The sequence below is a fragment of the Dermochelys coriacea genome, chromosome 8 (genome assembly GCF_009764565.3).
Source record: "Dermochelys coriacea isolate rDerCor1 chromosome 8, rDerCor1.pri.v4, whole genome shotgun sequence".
NCBI lineage: Eukaryota > Metazoa > Chordata > Testudines > Dermochelyidae > Dermochelys > Dermochelys coriacea.
In genome coordinates, this window is record NC_050075.1 from 104,656,283 (window position 1) to 104,680,857 (window position 24,575).

At 40.4% G+C, this 24,575-nt stretch overlaps 1 protein-coding gene across 5 annotated transcripts in view; it reads right to left on the reverse strand.

Moving 5' to 3' along the window:
• The window catches only part of MAST2 (microtubule associated serine/threonine kinase 2), a 401,769-nt gene that overhangs the window by 17,484 nt on the left and 359,710 nt on the right, over nt 1-24,575 (reverse strand). For all 5 annotated transcript variants that reach the window (XM_043491345.1, XM_038412329.2, XM_043491346.1 and 2 more), the window contains 9 exons: nt 22,999-23,084; nt 17,347-17,555; nt 14,824-14,962; nt 9,334-9,466; nt 8,173-8,338; nt 6,999-7,100; nt 5,276-5,398; nt 3,319-3,428; nt 807-958 (listed from right to left, as the gene is read on the reverse strand). In XM_043491345.1, coding sequence (XP_043347280.1) covers nt 807-958; nt 3,319-3,428; nt 5,276-5,398; nt 6,999-7,100; nt 8,173-8,338; nt 9,334-9,466; nt 14,824-14,962; nt 17,347-17,555; nt 22,999-23,084 — 1,220 coding nt within the window. The remainder of the gene's footprint in view (nt 1-806; nt 959-3,318; nt 3,429-5,275; nt 5,399-6,998; nt 7,101-8,172; nt 8,339-9,333; nt 9,467-14,823; nt 14,963-17,346; nt 17,556-22,998; nt 23,085-24,575) is intronic.

A 24,575-nucleotide genomic window follows, 5' to 3' on the forward strand; every position in this document is an offset into this window, starting at 1 on the left:
ATTATTAACTTTTTAAGATAAGTACAAAATCAAACAAAATACAATGCAATGAAGGTGACACAAATTATTACAACAATTGTTATTACCTATAACAGGGCAAAGAAATGCAAACACTTGTACCTATCATCTCATGCTTTTACCTGCTCTTTTTTCTTTTTTAGACTTATTTTCAGTTTATATTAGTTACACATGTAATCTATCAAGTGTTCTTAGTAAAGGTGTCATGTAGAAAAGACATTCTAGATCACAACCACATTAAATGCATCCATATGACACCATGTTTTAGCGTATGATCCCCCATTCTATAACTTGTGTAGTTATTTTCTCCATTAAGCTGAATCCAACAATTATTCCAATCACTCTGGGCACAAGGGAGGTGTTCTGGATTTCTATTTTCTGAGTATTATTACGTTTTGCTAACAGAGATGACAGGACACAATTATTTCTTGTATTCAGCACTGTGGAAAGACCAATATTTTTCTAATGTGTGGCAGGAGAGAATGTGAGGAGAACTAGATTTTGAACCCCTGGAGGTTCAGAGACGTTTGGATTGGGAATTTTGGTTCAGGCCCATCTCTGATACTCCATTCTCAGGAAGGAAGCTTTGCTTACGAGCAGAATACCTTTTGCTTTATTTTAAATATTCGCTGTAAGCTTACATAATGTTAGAACTTAATGAGATGCTTTTAAGTAGTACAGAGATTTTACACTGAATTGCAGCTGTAAGAGTTTCTGATGTCAAAGTAGACGGGGGAAAAAAAGCCTTCTTTGTGGTTAAATAAAAAGTACAAGTCTAATAAACTCACATTTCAGGAGAGCCAATCACCCAGCTGCGGTCCCGACTTTTCAGACCACTGAGGCTGTCTAGCCGATCATCTTTTTCCTCACTGAGACTGCGCTTAGTTGGTGGTGTTTTCCTCTCTTCATGGATGGAAAGACGTTCCATACTGCTGTACACCTGCATACAGCAAGAGCACTTAAGATCCATCTGTATGAAGCATGTAGTAAACAGTCCTGCAAGTCCTTATCTAATCAAAAGGTATTTCTCTCCCAGAATGGAAGCTTGGTTTAAAACCTGAACTTGGCAATGTTCTCTGATTAGCTAATGCAGGACCCAATACAGATGTGATATGCTCAGGCAACGTACACCAGGGAGAAGGGAAGAGGCAAGATTTGGAACTGTCAGATATGTCCTTCTGCTGTAATACGTGCACTCAGATATTTGGTTGTGATGCTACAAAGGCCATTTTTATATGAAAATTTTAAAGAAGTTGCTTAAACAGGCTCCACAAAGCACTGAAAGCTCAAGGCTGACATCTAGATCTTAACATCTTACCACACAAACTCAACTCTGCCATTAGCATCCTGCTGCTGACCTCATTTCATTATTTTGATTCTATCAACATTGCCCCAAGTTTACTAAACCTTTTCAAACAAAAGAGTCTCGCCCTCTTTACGGAATTTGCTGTTCTGCTCACAGCTCAACCAATGTGCGTCTCTCTGCTGTACAGTGATATTTTAAATAATTAAACAATTAACCAAAACTCCCTTTTACGGCTTTTAAAACTGTATTTGATTGTGGGCCTGATTTTCGTAAGAAGAGATTAATAAAAATGCTGTTATTAAAAATGCAGCACACCAACAAGAAAACTATTAATAATTTGGCTAAATTGTCAGACAAACTTTTCAAAATATAAAGAGCTTTTTATTCTTCCCATTCTACAGATGTAGCATTTTCTAAATTTAAACATAAATGTATTGCAGTGGACTTTCTCTGCTTGTGTCAAAAATACTGAACAGAAGTTGCAGCCAAACTGATTAACTGCTGTTCATAACAGGGGGATATGGTGGAAAAAGAAATCAAGACTTAAGGATTTGTAAAAACCTGTTCAAGGTCCCAACTAATTCTCAGGTCCAATTTTAGTCTTACTTATAGTGGTGTAAACAAGAAGCAACCGCACTGAAGTTAATGCTAGTTAAAACCATTGTGATACCTGAGCCAGGACCACAGAGAAGACTGGATAATATTACAACCCTCAAGGCACTTTCAAATAGGACAGCGAGATACTCTCTTTCACTGTTAAAAGAGGACAGTGATGAACTGTTCTCCATGTCTACTGAAGGTAGGACAAGTAGTAATGGGCTTTATCTGCAGCAAGGGAGATTTAGGTTAGCTATTAAGAAAAACGTTCTAACTACAAGGGTAGTTAAGTTTTGGAACAGACTTCCAAGGGAATCCCCATCACTGGAGGTTTTTAAGAACAGGTGGAACAAAAACTTGCCAGGGGTGGTCTAACTTTACTTGGTCCTGCCTCAGTGCATGGCGCTGGACGTGATAACTTCTCGAGGTCTCTTCCAGCCCTACATTTCTATGATGCTATGATACAGGGGTACTGTATGGTTTCAGAGTAGCAGCCATATTAGTCTGTATCCGCAAAAAGAAAAGGAGGATTTGTGGCACCTTAGAGACTAACAAATTTATTTGAGCATAAACTTTCGTGGGCTACAGCCCACTTCATCAGATGCATGCAGTGCAAAACACAGTGGGGAGATTTATATACACAGAGAATATAAAACAATGGGTGTTACCATACACACCATAAGGAGAGTGATCAGGTAAGGTGAGCTATTAGCAGCAGGAGAGCGGGGAGGAAAAAACCTTTTGTAGTGATAATCAAGGTGGGCCATTTCGAGCAGTTGACAAGAATGTCTGAGACCAGCGGGGGGAGGGGAATAAACATGGGGAAATAGTTTTACTTTGTGTAATGACCCATCCACTCCCAGTCTTTATTCAAGCCTAAGTTAATTGTATCCAGTTTGCAAATTAATTCCAATTCAGCAGTCTCTCGTTGGAGTCTGTTTTTGAAGTTTTTTTTGTTGAACAGGACCACCAAGGAAGGACGGAAGAGGTCTTTGTGTTTAGAACAAGTTCAGGTCTGTTTACATTCATGATGAAACAGCATTTGGACCGCCTGTGGAACCCTTCACAAAATGGACTTGGGTTTTTATTTAATATCAATAGTAGACCTATTTTGAGACCTCTTGAACTCCACCTGTTATTTCAGGGCAACCTAGGATAAACGTTGCAGTACTACCATGTGTACAGAGTCCATTATTGAAGATAAAAAGGACAGTGCACCATGGTTTGTGTCAGCTGTCTTTACTGCAGTAGTTTGTCTAAAATGCCTAAATTCAATGAGTGATAAAGACTATGTGGCCCCTTCATGTTATCTGAACATTTTTTTTTAAAGGGCAACTTATGACTAACAGAAAAATCTCAATAAGAATATAATTTTAAACAAACCAGTATGCCCTTACCTTACTGAACCGTGGTGAGCAAGATGAGAACTGCCTAATTGCTACATGATCATCATCATTTGTGTCTTCATCATCTTCTGAATCTAGGTGCTGGTACCGTTCAGAACGAGCTATGAACAAGGACACAAACTGTAGTATAATTAACCAGCACCTAGAGAGCCCATGCCCTTTGTACTTTCTAGAAAGTACATCAAACAATAACTGATGCTCACAGGATCAGTTTGCACATAGCAATTCCTATTTGTCTAGCTGCAAAGGTTGCCTGTTGTAGAGCTTTGAGTATTTTTGATCCTGAAGAATATCTTCAGTAAAGCTGTGCATGTGTGCAAATAGACTTCAAATATACACACCATTTTGCTCTTCCTATTCCTTTAAACATATACTACACTCTATTCTTGTTTGCTTAGTGTTTATAACACCTCAGATATATTACACTGTAAAACTGACTGATCCTCAGCAGAGAATATAGAATGAATATTATATATATAAAATATAGATTTTGGAAACCATAAATTCTAAGAAAAGGAGTACTTGTGGCACCTTAGAGACTAACAAACTTATTAGAGCATAAGCTTTTGTGAGCTACAGTTCACTTCATACTAAGCTTAGTGCTTACTAACACAAACAGTTATATTAAAGGAAATGGGAATGCAGTTTACTCTGTCTTGCTATTTCGTGGATTTAGCATTGTGCAAAGTTCATTCTGCACATGTGCAAGCCTTCATTTTGTAATACATTTACTTAAAAACTATTCCTCTTCTTCCACCTGCAACTGCAAGTGATTAGACTTCCTTAAAAAATTGGCAATTGCCTAGTAAACATAGCTATTTTTGAGTGAAAACATCTAAAATGCCTCCCAAAATGTATTTGAGCTCTGCGACCATACAATTCTAAACCAGCCTAATATACATTTTTATAATTTGGAAAAAAAAAAAAAAAAAAAAAGATCCCCAGGCTGAGCCACATTTGCTGCATTGCATCAGCCAGAAAGGATTTCTTTCAGGAGTTATAAACCTTAGTAAACTAGTAGTGCTTATGATAGGAATGCCATCTCAGTTTTCTGGTGACCATATAAAGATCCTTTATGACATGAGAATTCTCCCCAACAGAGACTCATTCCATGGCATCCCCTCTATCCAGTTAAGCATGCTTGGACATTTGTTGCTGTCCGCAGAGCTTGTCAACTGGGGATTGCTAGAAAATAAAAAGGCACTTCTACCCACGGGGATTGAGCTCAGTGTCCCTGCACCGTATCCCACCATCACTGTCCCAGAACCAAAGCACTAGAGGTCTAACGTGATCACCCCACTGCACTAGAGAGCCAAGCTCTAACTAACTACAGTATTTCAACCAGCATCACCACAGTAAGGTCTCTCTCACTGTGAAAATTATTGTAATAATTCCTTTACAAATTCAAAGGATTTTTCCTTCCAACGTATGAGTCAAATACGAGTTAAAAACTAATATCACCCAAAACTGTAGCGTGGAAACATGCACATGGACTAGAAGAGTCATCGCATCTGATGTGCTTGATCACAGCAATCATTTTAACATAACCCAGCACAGTGATGTTCATGTGAACAGAAAGAAGGGAGAACCACAAAAAAAAAAAAAAAAAAAAAAAGTTACACACAGCTAAATACCTCTATGAATGAAGTAAAGAATTTCCAGGGCTCTTCTGAGAACACTGCGGCCAAAAATGGGATACAACTAGGCCACCAATACCAACGAAGCATGGAATAATTTTCATGCAATTCTGATTCAGGTCCAAACAAACTCCTCTCTTGGGACTCAATATAGTACTTTTTACAGAATATCAATCAAATATATTTTATTAAGCCGGTGATAATGATTTTCATTAAGCAATTGACAAAATAAAAATTAACTATACATAAGAAATATGGCCCACATTAAAGATGATACAACTCAGGCTGAGTCAGAAGCTCTTCTTCCTTACTGTCAAAGTAGCTAGTGTCATCCTCAGATTCCAGCTGTGGAATAAATTCTGCTTTCTGTCGAAGTAATCCATTCCAGTCCAGATCTTTAAAGAACCGGTGCTGTTTCACCTCAAAGGCACTACCTGAAAGGAGAATATTTTTTCTAACATTGCTCTCATATGTCAAAAAATTCTCAAGGCATAGGAGAAAATATGGAAGTACGCTCATCTAACACGTATTTTCTGAGAATCACAAGAAACTAAACTTGAGTTCTTTGCCAATGTTGTGATAACAGATAAAAACTGCACGATTTACTCCCCTTAATTTAAGCACAACACATGCCTACATTGGCTGGAAAGCAGCATCTCCAGTATAGTTCTGCAGTGTAAGTCTCAAGAGTGAGAACAAATTAATGAAAAACCTTTAAATGCGATCTTGTTCACATCAAGTGTATGTGCACTGTTTTTGACCCTAATTCTGCAAGGCACTTAAAGATATGAGTCGTTCCATTGAATTCAAAAGTATTAAAATTAGGCATGTGTTTAAAAATATCTTCTTGAATCACGATCTTTGTTGTTAAACTCTGGAGCTTGAACACTGAGAAAGAAAAAATATGAAAGGATCATTTGCCTGCTGGGGTATGGACATTTTAAGTGAAATCACTGCTCATAAAAGGTATCAGATTTGTCCACAGAAAAGGCCTGGTATGAGAAAAGAAAAATAAGCTGAGAGCAAAGACGCCCACTGTGGTGGTGGTTTTAGTGGAACAGAATCTGTCCACCAGCAATGGAAATAAACCCATCTATGCATTTTACATACAACAAAACACAACACCCTTATAGTGGCGATGACTTTCATTCACCACCTGTGGGGTCTGGATTTGAGCTGGTGATCTCTCTTGATATGAAAGGCTTCACTTCACATGACTGATTCTTGAGCCACCCAGCCACAAGGGTACACTTTAAAATTGTTCTGTAATTGCATTTTCTAGAGGCTACATATAAATTACTAATTTCAAATGAAATGCGAAACCAAACCAAACCAAACACAAAAAGTTAGTGAAAAAGAGGAACTGCGCCATGAGGCTGCAGGTCAGGCAGGAATTATTGAGACTGGAGTGTCATGTGGAAGTTAGCTGAATGCATCAATGGTTCCCTAAAATCTTAAAAGGGAAAGTCCTAAATTGCAAAGGCTTAAATCTCACCATACATTGCTTACAGATAGTCTTAAGCACTCTACTTTTCCCAGGAACTTCAGGTTCTTGGATTTTAGGGAATTACACAGCAGTGTGCGCACCGCTAAAGGGAAAAGCTGTAATTTTGTTACACTCACAAGTGCTCATCAAACTGGAGGGTCACTGTCCTTGCCAAAGAGAATTTCATGCAAAATCTGTTTAAACAATATTCCGATTGAGACACAAATCCCTGACAAAGGCTGAACTGGAACAGTCAAAATAGCTGTCTAGTGAGGTTATGCTGTGATATTTACAGTGAGTCAGATTGGTCAGCAGACACCTTTTCTTCTTTAACCCTCCAAAACTGACATTTTTCTGTCACATGCAGATTTCTCACTGATTCTGATAACGCTATCCCCAGGGACAGGAAGTTGTTAGACCATCGCTAAACTCAATACATACTATTTCACAGCACAAAGCCAGCATTTCACAACAGTGTAGCAACTTCCCTTGGACTGCAGCTTCTTTTATTGCTTCTGGTTAGTCTTTTTGCAAGAATACGCCTGTACCTGTTCCCAGTCTTTCCAGAGGGTTTTGACAGAGAAGTTTAGATGTGAGGTCCTGTGCATCTGGTGGTAATGCATCATCCCCTTCTGGCCAGGCAATTTCATCTAAGGAGATAAAAGCAATTTGAAAAAGGCAAGTCATGAAATCCACAAACATTTTTATACAATAGGAAGTAGTATGCTGTACCACAGTATTAGTTGAATGGGTTTGCATTCAGCTGCATGAGTACTTAATATAATTCAAGCACTGATATTTTCCAAAATGCATATAAATTCAATATTAACCATAGCTGCTGTCAGTGCAAACATTAATTGTTGGAACAAAACTGTAAGAACCTTAATATATATGAAATAATGATCTTTTATGGCAAGACAAAGAAATACTATGGTGCAGCTGTATCTCATGCCTACACATTTTGAGTAACAATTTTATCAATCATTTTAGCTCTTGCTTCTTGCAAATCCTGAAATTCACTTTCCACAAATATTTGCTTAAAATTCACGGTGAATTCACGGTGAACATTTGAGAGAATGTTTGAGAGAATATTTAATCCTTTTCACTTGAATACTCATGGAAAGTGAACACAAGCAAATCAATTAATAAAAACAGAATCAATCAATTTTCTACAGCATTTGCCCAGCTCTAACCATGGGCCAAAGGACAAAAACTTTCACTACCAAAGGCATGAAGGTATTTAATACAACAGTGTTTATTGATGTACTTTGTTGCTTTTTATAAGTTATTTTTATTACATTTGTGTAGCAATTGACTAATGAGCCCTATCCTTTGTGTCTACACGGGATAACCAACAACAAAATAGAACCTTGGCCTGCTAATCGGCTTGCTCTTTTCAAATGCAAACACATCTCTTTCCATTCCCCACATCACTAATTTTTTTTTTTATAAGCTGGGTTTCTCCCTGCACTATGCATATTGCCAGAGTTTACAGACATATATACAGATTACATTTGGTGTATGTTAAGCAAGTTAAGAGCTTTTAGCAAGTGTAGTGATTTACCAAAAAGGGAGTATCAAACTAATTCTAATACTAAACAATTAACTTTGCTTCTTACGTAGCCTTTCTTCACTAAATTACAGCAGATTTCAATTTTTTCATACTCTCTCATAGTAAGCTGCTAAATGTAACCCCTCCAGAGACAGAACAAACAAACATACCACTGATTACTTGTCCAAACAATTCTTCTGGTGTGTCACCAAAGAAAGGGACACAGCCAACTAAAAACTCATACAGGATAACTCCCATGGCCCACCAATCCACAGGCTTTCCATAACCCTGTCGCAAGATGACTTCCGGGGCAATGTATTCTGGAGTCCCACATACCTGAAGATGGACAGACAAAGGAAACTGTTAATTTACACCAAAAAAAAAAAAAAAAAAAAAAAAAAGAGAGGAGTCTTTGTGGCACCTTAGAGACTAACAAATTTATTTAGGCATAAGCTTTCATGTGCTAGAACCCACTTCATCAGATGTATGAAGTAAAAGATACAGGAGCACCTATAAATATATGAAAGGATGTGGGTTGCTTTACCAAGTGTTAGGTCAGTCTAATGAGATAAATCAATTAACAGCAGGATACCAAGGGAGAAGAAATAACTTTTGAAGTGGTAAGAGAGTGACTACCATATTTGGAAGCCAGCTTCCTTCTACCTAATTCTTTTTCCACTGCCTCAGCTGGAGCAGGTAGTGATTTTTGTCATTAACATATCCCTTGCCACATGGAAATATTCCTAAGTTAGTGACAGTCAGACTAGATAAACTTGCATAACCTGTCAAAATTCAGCATTTATACGAATTGCCCAATTTTCCACCCATAGCTTCGGTGCAATTTAGAACAGAACTTTGAAATCCCAAACTAAGGGCTAGAAGTGCATCTTTCCAAAAATGAAGGTAAAATTCTGCTAAAGAACATTAGTATGAAAACCTTGTGATTCAAGTCTCGTCTCTTCATCATTCAACACATACCATAGTGTCAGGGAGTTCTACAAATCCTTTGATTCTGTCACAAAGGGCCCCAACCCATACATCTAGGAGCATGCACTTTCAAGGAGATAATTGCAGGTTCAGCTTTTAAGTTTATAGTTTCATTAGTTTAACTGTATTCAGCACTTACATCACTCCCCATACAGTGGTGTATCTATCTGAACCGTGATCATCAAGTTACCTCTGTCTGCAATTTCAGGTCACAAAATCTTTTCTTATTGCAAACAGCATTAAACACTCTCAGTCTATACACTGAAAAAGAAAAGTCTGCGAAATGCTGCGGAGATTCACTGATTCAAAGCTGTAATTTTTTAGAAAAACACTTTGCAGCTTACCTGCTTATCCAGGAACTCTCTTGCATCTTTCTCAATGTGTCCCTCATACAGATTAGTTGTGAGACTCATTAGCCCAATTTTAGAGAGTCCGAAATCTGTTAGTTTAATGTGACCCATGGATGTTATCAGAAGACTGGGAAAAAGAGGAAAGAAAATAATTCCATATTCACTGCTATAGTTTCAGAAAATAATCACAATGTAACGTTATTGCATTATCTAGCAAAATGTCTGATAGATATATGGCGCTTGGTGATCCTGTGCATTCCCCCACTTATATGCAACTGAACATCATGAACAAGACCAAGACTGCTGGGAAATCAGACTGCTTTCAGATTGGACTAATGCAATAACAGGGTTCAGACAGACCTCTGAATAGAATGTTTGCAATGCTGTAGCCATATTGGTCCGAATGGAAACTTCACAAGATGAAGAAGGGAGTCAGACTGAACAGCGACATTTTCTGAGCAGATTCAAGAAACAAAACGTCATCCCCAGAGGACTCACCTATTACAAACCTCTGATCACTACATACAGCTGCAGAGACCAGAGGAAGCTCTTTGTAGCTAGAAAGCTTTTCCTTTCCACCAACAGAAGTGGGTCCAATAAAAGATATTACCACATCGAACTTCTCCCTCTCATTTGAATAGAATGTTATTGTAAGATATCATTCTTTCCATGCTTAACTGCTCTAATAAGACTCTTAAGATTAAATGCTGTTCTGGCTTTCAATCCAACATCCCTAAAACGATGGGTTTTTGTCAACTTTCGTACCTGCTGTTAGGATTTGAGAGATTTTTGCTGAAACAGGGCAGAGAGATCTGTTTGTTTTTGATGCACCTTCTAAATATGCCATAGGAACAGCTTAGAACATACAAGTGATTATTGAGCTAAATTCAGGACATGTTCTGGGAAGCAGCGACTCTGAAAAAGAATTGAGGGTCATGGTGGATTCATAGATACTAAGGTCAAAAGGGACCATTCTGATCATCTAGTCCAACCCCCTGCACAATACAGGTCACAGAATCTCACCCACCCACTCCTACGAAAAACCTCACCTATGTCTGAGCTATTGAAGTCCTCAAATCGTGGTTTAAAGACTTCAAGGAGCAGAGAATCCTCCCTCAAGTGACCCCTGCCCCATGCTACAGAGGAAGGCGAAAAACCTTCAGGGCCTCTTCCAATCTGCCCTGGAGGAAAATTCCTTCCCGACCCAAATATGGCGATCAGCTAAACCCTGAGCATATGGGCAAGATTCACCAGCCAGATACTACAGAAAATTCTTTCCTGGGTAACTCAAATCCCACCCATCTAATATTCCATCTCAGGGGATTAGGCCTATTTACCCTGAATATTTAAAGATCAATTACCAAAATCACATTTTTCCATCATACCATCTCCTCTATAAACTTATCGAGTTTAATCTTAAAGCCAGATAGATCTTTTGCCCCCACTGCTTCCCTTGGAAGGCTATTCCAAAACTTCACTCCTCTGATGGTTAGAAACCTTCGTCTAATTTCAAGTTTAAACTTCCTGGTGGCCAGTTTATACCCATTTGTTCTTGTGTCCACATTGGTACTGATCTTAAATAATTCCTCTCCCTCTCCGTTATTTATCCCTCCGATATATTTATAGAGAGCAATCATATCTCCCCTCAACCTTCTTTTAGTTAGGCTAAACAAGCCAAGCTCCTTGAGTCTCCTTTCATAAGACAAGTTTTCCATTCCTCGGATCATCCAAGTAGCCCTTCACTGTACCTGCTCCAGTTTGAATTCATCCTTTTTAAACATGGGAGACCAGAACTGCACACAGTATTCTAGGTGAGATCTCACTAGTGCCTTGTATAATGGTACTAAAACCTCCTTATCCCTACTGGAAATACCTCTCTTGATGCATCCCAAAACAGCATTAGCTTTTTTCACAGCCATATCACATTGGCAGCTCATAGTCATCCTATGATCAACCAATATTCCAAGGTCCTTCTCATCCTCAGTTACTTCTAATTGATGCGTCCCCAGCTTATCACTAAAATTCTTGTTATTAATCCCTAAATGCATAACCTTACACTTCTCACTATTAAATTTCATCCTATTACTATTACTCCAGTTTACAAAGTCATCCAGATCCTCCTGTATGATATCCCGGTCCTTCTCTGAATTGGCAATACCTCCCAGCTTTGTATCATCTGCAAACTTTATTAGCACACTCCCACTTTTTGTGCCAAGGTCAGTAATAAAAAGATTAAATAAGATTGGTCCCAAAACCGATCCCTGAGGAACTCCACTAGTAACCTCCCTCCAGCCTCACAGTTCGCCTTTCAGTAGGACCCGTTGTAGTCTCCCCTTTAACCAATTCCTTATCCACCTTTCGATGTTCATATTGATCCCCATCTTTTCCAATTTAACTAATAATTCCCCATGTGGCACGGTATCAAACGCCTTACTGAAATCTAGGTAAATCAGATCCCCTGTAGATCAGATTCCTTTGTCTAAAAAATCTGTTACTTTCTCAAAAAAGGAGATCAGGTTGGTTTGGCACAATCTACCTTTTGTAAAACCATGTTGTATTTTGTCCCATTTACCATTGACTTCAATGTCCTTAACTATTTTCTCCTTCAAAATTTTTTCCAGGACCTTGCATACTACAGATGTCAAACTAACAGGCCTGTAGTTACCCGGATCACTTTTTTTCCCTTTCTTAAAAATAGGAACTATATTAGCAATTCTCCAATCATAGGGTACAACTCCCGAGTTTATAGATTCATTAAAAATTCTTGCTAATGGGCTTGCAATTTCAGGTGCCAATTCCTTTAATATTCTTGGATGAAGACTATCTGGGCCCCCCGATTTAGTCCCATTAAGCTGTTTGAGTTTCACTTCTACCACAGATATCGTAATATCTACCTCCATATCCTCATTCCCATTAGTCATGCTACCATTATCCCTAAGATCCTCTTTAGCCTTATTAAAGGCTGAGGCAAAGTATTTGTTTAGATATTGGGCCATGCCTAGATTATCCTTAACCTCCCTCCATCCTCAGTGTTTAGCGGCCCCACTTCTTTCTTAGTTTTCTTCTTATTTATATGGCTATAGAACCTTTTACTATTGGTTTTAATTCCCTTTGCAAGGTCCAACTCTACTTGACTTTCAGCCTGTCTCACTTTATCCCTACATGTTCTGACCTCAATAAGGTAGCTTTCCTTGCTGATCCCTCCCATCTTCCACTCCCTGTATGCTTTCTGCTTCTTCTTAATCACCTCTCTAAGATGCTTGTTCATCCAGCTTGGTCTACAACTTCTGCCTATGAATTTTTTCCCCTTTCTTGGGATACAGGCTTCCGATAGCTTCTGCAGCTTTGATTTAAAGTAATCCCAAGCCTCCTTTAGATCCATAAGTTCTTCAGTCCAATCCACTTCCCTAACTAATTTCCTTAATTTTTGAAAGTCGGCCCTTTTGAAATCAAAAACCCTAGTTGCAGATTTATTTTTGTTAATCCTTCCGTTCAGTCTGAACTGAATTAGCACTTGAACCAAGATTATCCCCTACAACCATTTCTTCTATGAGGTCCTCACTACTCACCAAAACCAAATCTAAAATGGCATCCCCTCTAGTCGGTTCAGCAACTACTTGATGAAGAAATCCATCAGCTATCGCATCTAGGAAAATCTCAGCCCTATTATTTATTACTAGCACTGGTCCTCTAGTCTATATCTGGGAAGTTAAAGTCTCCCATGATCATGCAGGTTTCAGAGTAGCAGCCGTGTTAGTCTGTATTCGCAAAAAGAAAAGGAGTACTTGTGGCACCTTAGAGACTAACAAATTTATTAGAGCATAAGCTTTCGTGATCTGAGCTGTAGCTCACGAAAGCTTATGCTCTAATAAATTTGTTAGTCTCTGATGTGCCACAAGTACTCCTTTTCTTTTCATGATCATGCAGTTTCCATTAGTATTTACTTTATTAAAAACATTAAAAAGGGCTCTATCCATATCCAAATTAGATCCCGGTGGTCTATAGCACACCCCAAGCACTATCATAGGGGAGGCTCTACTAGTTTTCTTCCCCAATGTAATTTTTGCTCAGACGGACTCTGTCTTATCCATTGCATCGCTTCTTATTTCTTTACATTCTACTTCATCATTGATATACAATGCTACTCCACCACCTTTACCTTTATTTCTGTCTTTCCTAAACAGCACATACCCTTCAATACCTGTAGTCTAGTCATGACTACTATTCCACCATGTTTCTGTTATCCCTATAATATCAGGTTTCACTTCCTGCATCAGTAGCTCTAGTTCCTCCATTTTGTTACCTAGGCTCCTCGCATTGGTGTACAAACATCTTAATTTTTGCTGTTTGGCCTCGCTCACATTTTGTACCCTATTAGGCACAGTCATTCTACAGCCAGTATAACCTATTAGACTAGTATCCACACTGCCCTCGCTCCTTATATACATTCTCCTACCCACGGCTGTATCCTTCCTTACTTCGTCTTCTTCCCTCTCAATGCTAAAATCCAGCGTGGAGATTATCTGGACATCTCCCAACCATCTCCCCTAAATTCCTAGTTTAAAGCTCTCTATCAGTTGTGCTAGTCTCCATCCTAGAAGTCTATAATCAGCTGAACATGAGCTCCCAAGCATGACGCCATGGCCAAAAGGGCTAATGAGATCCTGGGATGCATAAGTGGGATTTTCAAGTAGGAGTAGAGAGGTTACTTCACTTCTGTATTTGGCACTGGAGTGACCACTGCTTGAACACTGGGTCCACTTCTGGTGCCCACAATTCAAGAAGGATGTTGATAAATTGGAGAGGGTTCAGAGAAGAGCCACCAGAGTGATTAAAAGATTAGAAAACCTGCCTTACAGTGAAAGAGACAAGGAGCTCAGTCTATTTATTTTAACAAAGAGAAGGTTAAGGGGTGACTTGATTACAGTCTATAAGTACCTACATGGGGAACAGATATCATAGAAAGGTGTAACATGATCCAATGGTGAGAAGTTGAAGCTAGACAAATTCAGTCTGGAAATAAGGCATAATTTTTTAACCGTGAGAGTAATTAATCATTGGAACAGTTTACCAAGGGTTGCGGTGGATTTTCCATCACTCACAATTTTTAAATCAAGACTGGATGTTTTTTCTAAAAGCTCTGCTCTAGGAGTTATTTTGGGGGAGTTCTCTGGCCTGTGCTATACAGGAGGTAAGACTAGATGACCACAATGATCCCTTCTGGCCTTGGAATCTGTGAATGCTTATTAATGTGCATCATGGCAGGGCGAATTACTCTTTAATGATGTTAGCACAGATTGACATCCGAAAACAAGAAGTAGAACCTATCAAAAAAACAACATTATAAACTTAGTCTTGAAAAGACTAAATAAATGAGACAAGACTGGCTATTTGCCTATAACATCCAATGCTTTCCTTGGTAATTATACTTTTATCACGGAGATCTACAACTACATATTTGAACCTGAAAGGTTCAAAACATACTTGTCAGGTTTTAGGTCACGGTGGACAATGCCATAATTGTGTAGGTACTCCAGCGCCAGCACTGTCTCTGCAAAATACATCCTGGCCATATCAACTGGTAGAGCTCCAATATTCTTCAGGAGTGTGGCACAATCTCCTCCTAGAAGTAAATTACAAACATAGCACATTGAAATGACATGTGAATACTAAGCTACAGTAGCAGCCACACCTCAACATTAGATTGGTAGAATTTCTGCCTCCTTAAATTACATCTCTATCTACATTAAAGGTTCTTACCCTTGGTCCTGTATTCTGAACACAGTTTAGAAAATAATTTTAATTTCCATAATGCCTTTTTTATTTGCTGTAATTTAAATCTCTGTCATGCCTGTCAGGATCTAAATGCACGTCACAAACCATACAAGTCGCTCTGCGGCACAGAAGGGCAGTAACCAGCCAGACAAGGGATACATAGCAAGCCTCACAACAGCATAGGACAGGGGACACTTTTGTCAATGACATTTTGGCAAACTCCAGCTCTTTACAAAGCAGTATGATGCTACTGAGGTCTATGGACAGTGAACAGTGACAACATTTCTATGGCTTCATCTGAGATACCACAGGAAAGGAAAGTCCACAGAATTAAATTTATCAGCCTTGGAAAGGAGGACGACTAAGCTGAACTTGCTAGGATTCAGGATGTCGGGGTTTGTCACCTTGATGCTGAGACTACTGAGAAATGCTCTCTCCACTTTAGGGAGCACAGCCTTCCTAGGGGAGCAGTCCAACTGGCTTCCATACAACTATTTATTGAGAAAAGCAGGTAGGATTTGGCTCAATGATTGTATAAATTCATCTTCCAGGTTGGAAAGGAATCTGGGAAGGAAGTATAGTTTACACTCAGCCAGCCTTCGTGGCTATAGTACAGGGATGGGCAAACTTTTTGGCCCAAGGGCCACATCAGGGTGCGAAACGGTATGGAAGGCCGGGTAGGAAAGGCTGTGCCTTCCCAAACAGCCTGGCCCCCGCCCACTATCTGCCCTCTCCCACTTACTGTCCCCTCCCAGGATCCCCTTCCCCAAACCGCTCCCCCTGCCCTGGCATCCCACCCCCTATCCAACCCCCCCTGCTCCCTGTCCCCTGACTGCCCCGGCCCTATCCACCTACCCCGACAGGCCCCCTGGGGCTCTCCCACACCCTATCCAACCCGCCCTGTTCCCTGACTCCTGACCGCTCCAGAACCTCCAGCCCCTGTCCCTTGACTGCCCCCCAGGACACCCTATCCCAATCCCCACACCGCTGCGTGCGCTGCCACCCCCTTACCATGCCGCTCAGAGTGGCAGGAGCTCGCAGCCCCACTGCCCGCGTGGCGGCGTGACTGCGGGGAAGGGGGGACAGAGGTGGAGGGCTGGGCAGGATGGTCCCACGGGCCAGATGTGGCCCGCGGGCCGTAGTTTGCCCACCTCTGCTATAGTAATTTCTTTTCTTTTTGCTGTTTAAAGAATGTTGCATCACAGATTTAACATGATCCTCCTCTCTATTAGCAAATAAGAATTTATTCTAAATTTGTCAACATGTCAATCAGTAAATTCTGTTTCAGCTTCACTAATTTGTCAGAAACACAATAGCTATAGTTCACATCTTGCGGTTTTTTAGCTAGCCCAAACGCAGAAGCCAGGCATGGGAAATTAGTTCTACGTGCCAATGGAAATATATTATTTACATTAAGATAAAACTATAAAACAAAACCAACTAATATTCAAATGAAATGAATGAAGTGGAAGAAAGGAAACTAAATGGTTGTTCTTCATCAGCTTCCTGTTACTGTACAAACGCTCCGCTGCTTGACCAGACCTTAGCATTTCTGTTCTGGATCTTTTTAACCTTAATACTAACCAAATCATGGGCCAGATCATCCCCTCCAATGGTAGTACCCCCAGAAGAGCTCCCTGTTCAAGTGTCTCTGCAGCCATTCCCCTGCAGAGATCTCCACACTGGCTCTAGCTCCCCAGCAGCTTCCCTGCACATGGCTCTGTGTTGGGGCAGATCCACTGCAGCCAAGCTATGTTAGCTGCAGCTGCCATTGGGACCCACAGAGTGGGCATTTCCCCAGGCAAGGTATCACAGCTCCAGGCTGGACTGACTTTTCTGACCCATCTCTGTAATGTGGTCCAGACAATCTCCACTCCCTCCCCACCATATGGAGTTCAGACCCATGGATCACCCTTCATAGTGCCCAGGAACAAATCGTATTGTGGAGGTGGCTGAGACCTTCTTCTGTGTAGGCGTGGGCAGACCCATTATGTGAAAGATCTACCAAGATGACATCTTGAATACAATCTAAGCCTATTTTGGCTGCAACATTCGATCCTAGAGAGCAATGGTGGGTGATCCTAAAGACTCAATCTGTAAAGCACTTGGCGGTAATACAGCACAAAAGGCGCTATATATACAATAATTACAGCCACTCTGCAAAATTAACATGTTTCAAACAATTAAACATTCAGTAATATAACCAGATACTTTTCAAGCTGAGACAAATACCTTCCACATACTCCATAACCATGCAGAGGTGGCGTTTGGTCTCGAAGGAGCAGAACATACTGACTACAAAGGGGTTCTCAGCAAAGGTCAGGATGTCTCTCTCCACGAAGGCCTGCTGGATCTGGTTTCTCAAAATTAGGTTCTGTTTGTTGATCTTCTTCATGGCAAAGCGCTGGCGGGTAGTCTTGTGCCGCACCAAATACACAGCCCTAGAACACAACAAAAGGGTTCCTACCTTCAGTTCAGACCATTTAAAAAACAATGGATTGTGGGTCCCTACATCACATACACTGATAGGCTCCTGCTAGGTTTATCTATGATTACATAAAACATCGGTCATGTCAAGCATCACTACAGAAGAAGAAAGCTCTCTATGCTTTTTCTCAGAGTAAGAAATGGGGAAGGCCACTCTTCATCAGCTTCTCCAAATATATAACATTCTCAGCAGTGAGACTAGATCAGCCTTAATCAGGGAAAGCTCTCACAACTTTATGAGATTCTTGCATACTAAAATTAAAATTGCAATTCTGCCATCAAAAATAAGACTAGAGCCCTGTGAGATTACACCAGAAACCATACATTCCTGCAGTATTTTTGAATGTCCAGACAATAAATGAAGAATGTAGCACACAATCTTGGGTATATGGGTAGAGGGACATATTGTTCATCATTTCAATATTTATTACAATCACCAGTCAATTGAAAAATGACCTAAAATGAATGGGATCAGTGCAACTTCCTTCCAAGCTCCACAAATTAAAGAGTTGGATTAGCTATAACAACATGATGCAGGATTTCCTACAGTAAAATATCCTTTTCATTTCTACCATTTGCACATCTTTGTCCGCACATTCATAGTACAGTTTGCAAATACGGTTTTCATTCAGTTAGCTTGCTCTATTGAATCAATACTTACTCCCCTGTCTCTGGAGTGGCTTATTGTATTATATTTAACACAGTATCGTATCAGCTGGATAAAATACACAGTACATATACCAAGGATACGACTTTGAGCAAACCACCTCTAGCCTTTTAGGGTATGTCTACACCGCAGTTAGACACCTAGAGCTGGCTCTTGCCAGCTGACTTGGGCTCCCGGGGCTTGGGTGCAGAGGCTTTTTCATTGTAGTGTAGGTGTTCAGGCTCAAGCTGCAGCCCAAGTTCTGGGACCCTCCTACCTTGCAGGGTCCTAGAGCCCAGGCTCCAGCCTGAGCCTGAACATCTACACCACAATTAAATAGGCCTTTAGCCTGAGCTAGCTGGCATGGACCAGCCACATGGGTCTAACTGCAGTGTAAACATACCTTTAGAGGGATGTACTTGAAAACATGGGTCTACATGGAAAAGTGACTGTAAAAATGGCACTTTCTTATCTAACAAATGGGCTCTCCGATCTGCTCTCCCCTTTTTACTTTACTGACTAAAATAAGCTTTTATTACATTTTCATTTAATTCAAAAAAGCACTTCAGCACATGCTTAAGTCCCATTGAAATCAATGGGGTAGCACAGGTATACCTGAGGGTAGAATTTGGCCTGCTGAATATCACTGGTTATGATGCCACAGCCAGAAATAACCGAAATGGAGTTTCAGAGAGTCACAGATTCCAAGGCCAGAAGGGACCAAGATAATCTCGTCTGATCTCCTCTATAACACAGGCCAGAGAACTTCCCCACAATAATTTCTAGAGCAGATCTTTTAGAAAAACATCCAATCTTAATTTAAAAATTGCCGGTGATAGAGAATCCACCACAACTCTTGGTCCATTGTTCAAATGGTTAATTACTCACACCTTTAACAAATTACACCTTGTTTTTAGCCTGAAACTTCCAGCCAGTGGATTGTGTTATACCTTTGTCTGCTAGACTGAAGAGTCTATTATTAAATACTTGTTTCCCATGGAGGTTTTTGGACTAATCAAATCACCACTTCTCTTTGTTAAGCTAAATAGATTGAGCTCCTATAAAGCAGATTTTCTAGTCCTTTGATCATTCTCAAGGCTCTTCTCTAACCCTCTCCAATTTATCAACATCCTTCTTGAATTGCGAACACCAGAACTGGAACCAGTTTTCCAGCAGTGGTCGCACTAGTGCCAAATACAGAAGTAAAATAACCCCTCTACTCTTACACAAGATTCTCCTGTTTATTTATCCAAGGATCACAACAGCCCTTTCGGCCACAGAGTCACATTGGGAGCTCCTATTCAGCTGATGATCCACGATGACCATCAAATCTTATTCAGAGTTACTGCTTCCCAGGATAGTCACCCATCCTGTAAGTATGGCTAAGTTCTTTATCCAAATGTACACATTTACATTTGGACATATTAAAACACATGGTTTGCTTACACCCTGCTTACCAAGAAATCGAGCTCACTTTATCAGTGACCTGTCCTCTTCATTATATACCATTCCCCCAATCGGTGTGTGATTGGCAAACTTTATCAGTGATGATTTTATGCCTTCTTCCGGGTCAATAATAAAACTTTAAATAGAGCAGAGCAATGACCTATTCCTGTGGGATCCCTCTAGAAACACATTTGATGATGATTCCCCCTTTATAATTACATTTTGAGACCTGTCAGTTAGCCAGCTTTTAATCAATTTAATGTGAACCATGTTAATATATCTTTCTACTTTTTTAATCAAAGTGTTATGTGGTACCAAGTCAAATGCCTTACAGAACTCTAAGTATATTACATCAATACTGTTAGCTTAATCAACCAAACTTGTAATGTCAAATTTCAAGTTCCGGGTTCTTTGTGTGGGGCTGGCAGTTGGAATTTTAACTTGTAAACCGAGCAAGTCTGTTCTGGACTCATTAAGACACAATGAAACATTAGGTTTCAGAGTAGCAGCCGTGTTAGTCTGTATTCGCAAAAAGAAAAGGAGTACTTGTGGCACCTTAGAGACTAACAAATTTATTAGAGCATAAGCTTTCGTGAGCTACAGCTCACTTCATCGGATGCATTTGGTGGAAAAAACAGAGGAGAGATTTATATACACACACACAGAGAACATGAAACAATGGGTTTATCATACACACTGTAAGGAGAGTGATCACTTAAGATAAGCCATCACCAACAGCAGGGGGGGAAGGAGGAAAACCTTTCATGGTGACAAGCAGGTAGGCTAATTCCAGCAGTTAACAAGAATATCAGAGGAACAGTGGGGGGTGGGGTGGGGGGGAGAAATACCATGGGGAAATAGTTTTACTTTGTGTAATGACTCATCCATTCCCAGTCTCTATTCAAGCCTAAGTTAATTGTATCCAGTTTGCAAATTAATTCCAATTCAGCAGTCTCTCGTTGGAGTCTGTTTTTGAAGCTTTTTTGTTGAAGTATAGCCACTCTTAGGTCTGTGATCGAGTGACCAGAGAGATTGAAGTGTTCTCCAACTGGTTTTTGAATGTTATAATTCTTGACGTCTGATTTGTGTCCATTCATTCTTTTACGTAGAGACTGTCCAGTTTGGCCAATGTACATGGCAGAGGGGCATTGCTGGCACATGATGGCATATATCACATTGGTAGATGCGCAGGTGAACGAGCCTCTGATAGTGTGGCTGATGTGATTAGGCCCTATGATGGTATCCCCTGAATAGATATGTGGACAGAGTTGGCAACGGGCTTTGTTGCAAGGATAGGTTCCTGGGTTAGTGGTTCTGTTGTGTGGTGTGTGGTTGCTGGTGAGTATTTGCTTCAGATTGGGGGGCTGTCTGTAAGCAAGGACTGGTCTGTCTCCCAAGATCTGAGAGAGCGATGGCTCGTCCTTCAGGATAGGTTGTAGATCCTTGATGATGCGTTGGAGGGGTTTTAGTTGGGGGCTGAAGGTGATGGCTAGTGGCGTTCTGTTGTTTTCTTTGTTGGGCCTGTCCTGTAGTAGGTGACTTCTGGGTACTCTTCTGGCTCTGTCAATCTGTTTCTTCACTTCAGCAGGTGGGTATTGTAGTTGTAGGAATGCATGATAGAGATCTTGTAGGTGTTTGTCTCTGTCTGAGGGGTTGGAGCAAATGCGGTTATATCGTAGCGCTTGGCTGTAGACAATGGATCGAGTGGTATGATCTGGATGAAAGCTAGAGGCATGTAGGTAGGAATAGCGGTCAGTAGGTTTCCGATATAGGGTGGTGTTTATGTGACCATCGCTTATTGACAGAGCCAGAAGAGTACCCAGAAGTCACCTACTACAGGACAGGCCCAACAAAGAAAACAACAGAACGCCACTAGCCATCACCTTCAGCCCCCAACTAAAACCCCTCCAACGCATCATCAAGGATCTACAACCTATCCTGAAGGACGAGCCATCGCTCTCTCAGATCTTGGGAGACAGACCAGTCCTTGCTTACAGACAGCCCCCCAATCTGAAGCAAATACTCACCAGCAACCACACACCACACAACAGAACCACTAACCCAGGAACCTATCCTTGCAACAAAGCCCGTTGCCAACTCTGTCCACATATCTATTCAGGGGATACCATCATAGGGCCTAATCACATCAGCCACACTATCAGAGGCTCGTTCACCTGCGCATCTACCAATGTGATATATGCCATCATGTGCCAGCAATGCCCCTCTGCCATGTACATTGGCCAAACTGGACAGTCTCTACGTAAAAGAATGAATGGACACAAATCAGACGTCAAGAATTATAACATTCAAAAACCAGTTGGAGAACACTTCAATCTCTCTGGTCACTCGATCACAGACCTAAGAGTGGCTATACTTCAACAAAAAAGCTTCAAAAACAGACTCCAACGAGAGACTGCTGAATTGGAATTAATTTGCAAACTGGATACAATTAACTTAGGCTTGAATAGAGACTGGGAATGGATGAGTCATTACACAAAGTAAAACTATTTCCCCATGGTATTTCTCCCTCCCACCCCACCCCCCACTGTTCCTCTGATATTCTTGTTAACTGCTGGAATTAGCCTACCTGCTTGTCACCATGAAAGGTTTTCCTCCTTCCCCCCCTGCTGTTGGTGATGGCTTATCTTAAGTGATCACTCTCCTTACAGTGTGTATGATAAACCCATTGTTTCATGTTCTCTGTGTGTGTGTATATAAATCTCTCCTCTGTTTTTTCCACCAAATGCATCCGATGAAGTGAGCTGTAGCTCACGAAAGCTTATGCTCTAATAAATTTGTTAGTCTCTAAGGTGCCACAAGTACTCCTTTTCTTAATGAAACATTAGGACATTTTTACACAGCAACTCCGCACAGTGAAATTACACTTTAACGTCTAGTTTTAATAAGTATTGAACTTATTTCTGGGTATGTGATGCTAACAAACAAATGCATTTTTTTATTATATTCTTTCCTTTAAGAAATACTATAATGTAAACAAAATGACACCATTATTCATAAAGATAATTGCCCTGGATAACACACAAATGTCATACTTCAATTGTAACCTCTCAAATGTCACATTAATCTATCATATACGAGCTTTGTCCACATACTGCGAAGGCAAACTTAGCAGAAAAAGTTACAGCATAATAGGACTTGAGGTCAAAGTTATAGTGTAATATGAGCAAGCAGCTGGCAAGGGAATATCATGATTAAGAGTCTGAAAGGCCTAATTCTTTATCAGATGGCTTGACAGTAACATCTTCTTGAAAAGCAAAATGCTAGACACAATCTGAAAACCTTACCCATAAGCCCCGTTGCTGATTAGCTTAATGTTTTCAAACTGCTCTTCAGAGGGAGTTTTCTTTGACTTTGCAGGGGCCCCGCGACTCTGAAAATCAAGGAGAAGGGATTTTTTTTTCCTACAATTCACCAGAATCTAGCCTACTTTTAAAATATGTACTTCGTTGCTAGATAGAAAATATGAAAATCATTTAATTTTATTCCTGAATTTACAGGAAAAAAAATCTATTGTCCCGGAACTTTTGTTTTGTAACTGGAAGATCTGTATGTATGTGTCTCAAATATTTAGTGGTATAATATATTTTATATTTACTCCTTTCCCTTAACATACTGTAACTAAGAAATGGTTGCCACATTTAAACCATTGTCAAACTGAAATCTTCCATTTAATTCTTCATACTAAATACATTACATTTTGATTTCTGTTAGATTGTAGATCCATTCCCCTTCGCTGATAGCCTTCTAATATCCTTCTATTGTGTAATGAATGATGTTTGTTTTTTAAACTACCATGGAACTCAGAGCAGCGTTTGCACATTGACTTTCTGATCATGCTCAATAGCCTGCCAGGACCCACAGTATTGAATAAGCTGAAATATTAAGAGTGATTGGGTCATTACACATATTGAATCTATTTCCCTATGTTAAGTATCCACACACCTTCTTGTCAACTATCTAGATGCGCCATCTTGATTATCACTACAAAAGTTTTTTTCTCCTGCTAATAGCAGCTCATCTTATAACATGGCTGCTACCCTGAATCCTGAAATATTTCTATCATCAACATACATCATGCATTTTGAGTTACTTCCACCTGAGGAGCTCAAAACTGACAGACATTGAGGCAGAGGCATCCGGTGACTTGCTCAAAGTTACAGAGGAGGTCTGTGGCAGAAATGGGAACAGAATCCAGATCTTCTGAGTCCCAGGGTCATCCTTCCTTCCCATTGTATTCTTACACTAATCAGGATATTAACTGAGAAATGTTGAGTTCCTCAGCAACTTCAAGTCATGTTTGTATTCTCCCATTTTCATTGAGCACTCCCAGCAGAGATTATTCTGTACTGTATGCAGTAATACTAGAGACAAGCATAATTTACTTTATGCTGTAGACTGGGGTGGGATTTTCAAAGTTCCTACATTATTTAGAAGTCAGTGGGACTTATGTTCCTAAAGTGCTCAGGGCCAAATCTACAAAAACACTTAGGTATCGCAATGCCTAACTCCGAGGTGCCTTGCCACCTAGTGGAATCTAATCCTCAGCCCTGAGTTACGCACCCAGGCTCCCAATCAATACATGGGGAGAGTCACCTGCCTCAGAAGCCAGCCAGCGGAGCGGGGAGCTGCCTAAGCTAGCCAGGAGTGAAATGCAGGGGAAAGGTGCATAACTGATGGGCCAGAGAGAGGCACCTCCCTCTGCTTGGGATTTTCAACTGTGAACCCCTTTTCTGGAGTTAGGCACCTAAGCCAGGTCAGCCGCTCTGGTAGCCTGCACTCTTGAAGCTGAAACCCAGATCTTTCACGAGAGAGACCCCAATGTCATTATACCCAACAGCTCAGTGGTTAGGGCATTCACCAG